The sequence below is a fragment of the Lactuca virosa genome, chromosome 8 (assembly GCF_052849685.1).
Source record: "Lactuca virosa cultivar CGN04683 chromosome 8, Lactuca_virosa_CGN04683_v6, whole genome shotgun sequence".
NCBI lineage: Eukaryota > Viridiplantae > Streptophyta > Magnoliopsida > Asterales > Asteraceae > Lactuca > Lactuca virosa.
This window is the reverse complement of record NC_136433.1, coordinates 279,048,648-279,053,700: the sequence shown is the minus strand read 5'-3', so window position 1 is coordinate 279,053,700 and position 5,053 is coordinate 279,048,648. Positions and strand designations below refer to the sequence as shown.

Here is a 5,053-nt window from a genome sequence, read left to right as displayed (position 1 = left end):
GTACCTGAAACAATAAATTGAAAACCGTAAGCACAAAGCTTAGTGAGTTCCCAAAAATACCACATAGCATACAACCACAAAATATCATCCACAGAGTATCATTCATAGTATATCATCCACAAAATATCATCCATAGAATATCATGCAACATACATATAGTTTCCATGGGCTCCCTCCATGGTCTTTACCAATGAATGCCATGGGCTCCCCCCATGGTCTTATATCCAAATGCAATGGGCTCCCCCATGGTCTTTCATACAAGTATCACAGAGACAACTAGCATTCCACATAACAAGTAATGGGCCGGCATTGGTACCTTCGACCCATGGATATAGTGAGAAGACTCACCTCACGCTGCCGAATCACACAGGCGAACCCCGGCTGCTGGCTGACAGATTCCCAAACCGTCAAACATCAAAACAACACCCAATTAACAGTTGGGTGCCAATGCATAACCATAAATCCATACTTGGGGTAAAAAGACTATTTTACCCCTAACCTAGCTTGGTCCAAAACCATGGCCCAAACTCACACTCTGGAGGCCCAAAAGCGAAAAACCAACCAAGGCCCAAATATGGTCCAATTTTCCAAATTGGGCCCAAACCCCTTACATGGGCCTTACCCTAAAGCCCATAAAAATATCCTAGTCCATACACTTGTTCTCAGATGGCCCAACAAGAATCCAAACACCTAAGCCCAAAAGAAAGGCCCAACTCGAAGCCCAAACATGATTAGGGTTTTTACATAAAATGACGATTAGGGTTAAGTAAAAACACTTAACCCATTAAGGAATTAATCCACTAAGCCCATCACTCTACTAGGCCAATCATACAATGTGGTCAGGCATGATTCATAATTCCAATCCAACGGTCCAAAATGCGGGTCCCAGCAAGTCCCAAACAAAAGTCTCCAAGATTAGGATTTCTAAACCCTAATTAGGGTTTCTAACCCAAATACATGCCAACTAGGTCCAGAGTTAAGTTTTTGAATAATTTGGGTTTCACTAGGTCGAGCACCACCCAATGCCACCTCGGGCGGTGGTGGTCGACGACGGTTCACGGCGGCAGCCACCACCTCACGATGGTGGTGGGGGTTTTCCTTGATTTTTTCCGGCCAAAGGTTGTTCATACAACATCACACCCCCAAAACACACATATATTTGCACCATAATACACACACAACCATCTTCCACGGTGGCTGATGGCGGCAGAGGGTGGCAACAAGATGACATCCACCATGGCTAGCTGTCATGGTGGTCTTTCCACGTTTTCCGGCCAACAGAAAATACACATGCACGCCTTCGAATCGTAACAACAACACACGAACACTAACACGAGATATTACACAGAAAACACACCCAACTCAACTACCCTCGAGGTGGCAGGCGGCAGTCGGAGAACACCAGCAATACTAAGCAGTCGCATGGCGACGACGGCGACGGCGGGACACGGCGGAACAACGAAGAGGGTGAAGAGGGGATTGCGCCATTGACGGAGAGAGACATTACAGCCACAGAGTTCGTTCGTCCGGTTTCCCCACAGTCACAGCGTCGAGCTCGTGACCCTCATCTTCGTCAACGATGAGAGCAGCGGCGACGACGCTCGTTAGTCCCTACATGACTAGAAGCTGACGACGGCTGGAGCATAGAAGCATAAGGGTGGCGGCTGGATGCATTGCAATTAGGGTTAGGGTTTGCATTAAGAAAATAAGGGGAAGGGGGCACTGGGTTTAATCTCGTGTTCCTTTCAAACATTTATTCACTTTTTCCAAGTTTAGTCCCTCTCCACAAGATCCTTTTCAGATTAACTCCTAAACTTACCAAACACCCCCTGCCTTCTGAAATCTTTACAAAATCACTCTGAAAATTACACTTAACCCCCAATATTAAAAATTTATGACATTTAACTCCCAGAACCAACCCCCTGCTAAATTATTATGGATTTAAGGTTGCAATAAAATAATATAAAATATAAATTTACATCTCGCGGTTTAGGGTTTATTATTTATTTACTGAATTTCAAACGGAATGTTACAATAACGTTCAGATCTTAATCAATTAAAATAAAAATTCATGACTAATAATTATCTTACAATTCAAAAAGCCAATTAAATCCTGAAACCCTACTACAGCCAAAAGAGCGTCGCTCCTGTCTGCAAGCGCAGTGCGCCCTATGATTGACAGTTTTTCTCGGTTTCTTCAGGTATCCATTTTTGGTTTCATAATATGCACTAATAACAGAAAATTAGGCTCTGATAGCACTAATGGGTTTTCTAGGTTACAACAAAAGGATTTGTACAACGGAAATTAACATAAACTCTTATGGGTACATGCAACATAGCACACTATGGCATTTTCTCTAGTTATAGTATCATACTTTGTGAAACTTCATCTAACCTATAAAATCAAAAACTATTAGATTAGAACCATACTTTGTGAAATAATCGAATGATGTAAGAAAACCTCTTGGAGAAAACCTTGGAAAGTTAGCTCCAATAATGTGGAAGTCTCTAATGTGTCACACTCAAACCCTAGGAAACCCTATGATCGAAATATGGAGAGAGGGAGATGGAGGAAACCGATTTCTTCTTGTGTAGGGCAATGTATCGGTTTTTCAAAGGGTTACGGTCCTTTTATATAGCTGTCAGATTACCCTGAAACCCTAGATTTAAATATTAAAATAATAGTATTTTAGTTTGATTCAGATTTTGTTTCCTTGTCTGATCGAGGCTTCCAAAACTCTTCTAAGCCCTCCTCAAAACCGTTCATAGGGGGAAGGTTCTATAATTCTCTTCATTGCTCAACTATTGAACAATTGCAGTTCAACCCTTGTACTCTTAATTAATTCTAATTAACCCAAAATTAATTTCAATTAGTTCTGATTAATTATTAACAATTTCTAATGAATATATTAATCATATAATATATTAATAAACATTTCATCCCTATCTCTAAATATCAATCCTAGCTATTTTTCTGGTTATAAGGCAACCTAAAAATGACTTTATTTTTTTATCCACTAAGATTATATCAATTTAGTTAAGATCTTAGACACTTAATCCAACAGTAAAGACATACCATAATAGTCTAGAGGTAAAAAGGATTGTGGAGTATCCATATGTTGGTTCGTAGAGAGGTTGATCGTTGGCAAATCTGTGAGGATATAGGGTTCAACCGAGACTTGGGCCAAATTATATTGAAGGAGATTTGCAGAGATTGTATAGGGTACAAAGAAAAAATAAGGGTTCATTAGACGTATATTGTTATTTAAACATATGTAATTATTATTTTTTGCAATAGATTAAATGGTTTTCATACAATTCGATTTTACATGTTTTTCAAGCACAATCTTTTTTTTTCAAAAAACATAAATTCTACTATCTTACTTGCGATCCTACCATAGATACAATCCGGCTCATTTTTCATGCATGAGATCTATCATATGATTGTATGATCCTACAATCAAGATCGTGATTTTTACAACCTTACAATTAATCATAATTAAAAATAAAAATAAACACACTACAAATGACCAACTATTAATTTATATTTAAAAAGCATACTCCAAAATGTATTTTCATGATTTCAACTATGTATTGTTACAGATATTATATGATTATTTTACCAAAAAAAAAATTGTCAATCAAGACATTTATATTTAGTATATTACTTAAATTAAAGTTCATTAATTTCTTTTACTTATTTATTTAAATTTAAAAAATAAAACATTTCAAATTTAATAATTCATTATTGCTTTTATTTTCCTATAAATTCAAAGTTTTTAAATATTTAAACCGTTATATTTAATATTATTTTTAAAATTAATCTATATTATACATAGATTTTAAGAGTATATATAAAAATTGAATATTATCATAGCATTGGAAGACCATTTTGTGCAAGTTGGTAGAAAATATAATAGACGACAGAGCGCCGACCCAATTTAGTGATTTTCAATGCACGCCTTCCAACACGACTCCCATCCCCCATCATCTTCGCATCGATACATCCAATTCCTTTCTCCAATCCCTATTTCAGATCAGATCACAAACAACCCAAAATCAAAATCTAGGGTTTATCATCTCCTTCTATATACTAAAATACATTGTACATGTTTCCACAATTAACCCCAGATTTCCCTTTATCACCATGTATCGCATTCTCCATCTTCATCTCCCATCAACACGATTCTAGTCAACATTGATAAACCCAGCAGTTTCTCCAACAATTTTCTCCCAATTTGAAGATCAGGAACCTGGGTATTTGTTTCCGATCGATGGAATCATCTGGTTTCTTCATAATCTGTCTTCTCCATTCCTCAATCGCCATATCATGCGGTGGCTTGATCATGTTTTGCCTCAATGAGATCTCGGTTTTCGGCCATGGAATCGAGACTGCTCGGAAACTATCAGGATCGACGCCACATGATCAGCTGTTGATACAGACTTCTCATTCTTTCGTGGGATTGCTTCTTTGTGGCATTGGATTGATCTATTTCATGGTTGCATTTGTTAAAGATCGAGAGTTTCAAAGCTTTTTCGCGAAAGGGTGTGTGATTCTTCACTTGTCAATGGCTCTGTGGAGAATTTATTTTGAGAGGAAACTCGAAGATTTGGCTAGCGATTGGCCTAAGCAAGTCGTTGGCGACACTCTCCTCGCGACTTCTTGGTTGTCTTTTTTGGTGTATTCTTGGAGAGAAAAATACGATTAGAATTTTCTACATTGTTTGTAGTAATGGTGAAATTTATAATGCTTAATGTCAAAAAAATATGATACATGTTGAATTAAGTATTGATATCGTTGGAAAAACAGAGTGTATATCTGGTTCGGAACAAATTTTTGTGCGGGTTTCCAACGAGCATTTATGTTTTCTTTCATGAGAATTTTGTATGGAGATCTCTATCGTACTTCAAAATGAAGTTTGTGTGAACGAAAGAATTCGTTTTTAGGGTTGATATCTAAAGACAGCAGGCTTGAATTACTTATAAGGAAGTTGGGCAAATATTTTGTAAAAAGATACGGATTCTGATCCATATTATAGGTGGCTTGTGATAG

At 37.5% G+C, this 5,053-nt stretch overlaps 1 protein-coding gene across 1 annotated transcript; it reads left to right on the top strand.

Annotated features, from left to right (window-relative positions):
- Positions 1 to 3,917: 3,917 nt before the first annotated feature.
- LOC145133115 (uncharacterized) lies at positions 3,918 to 4,786 on the top strand. Its single transcript, XM_079068048.1, has one exon. The coding sequence runs from the start codon at positions 4,275 to 4,277 to the stop codon at positions 4,707 to 4,709; it is 435 nt and encodes a 144-aa protein (XP_078924174.1). The 5' UTR covers positions 3,918 to 4,274; the 3' UTR covers positions 4,710 to 4,786.
- Positions 4,787 to 5,053: the final 267 nt, after the last annotated feature.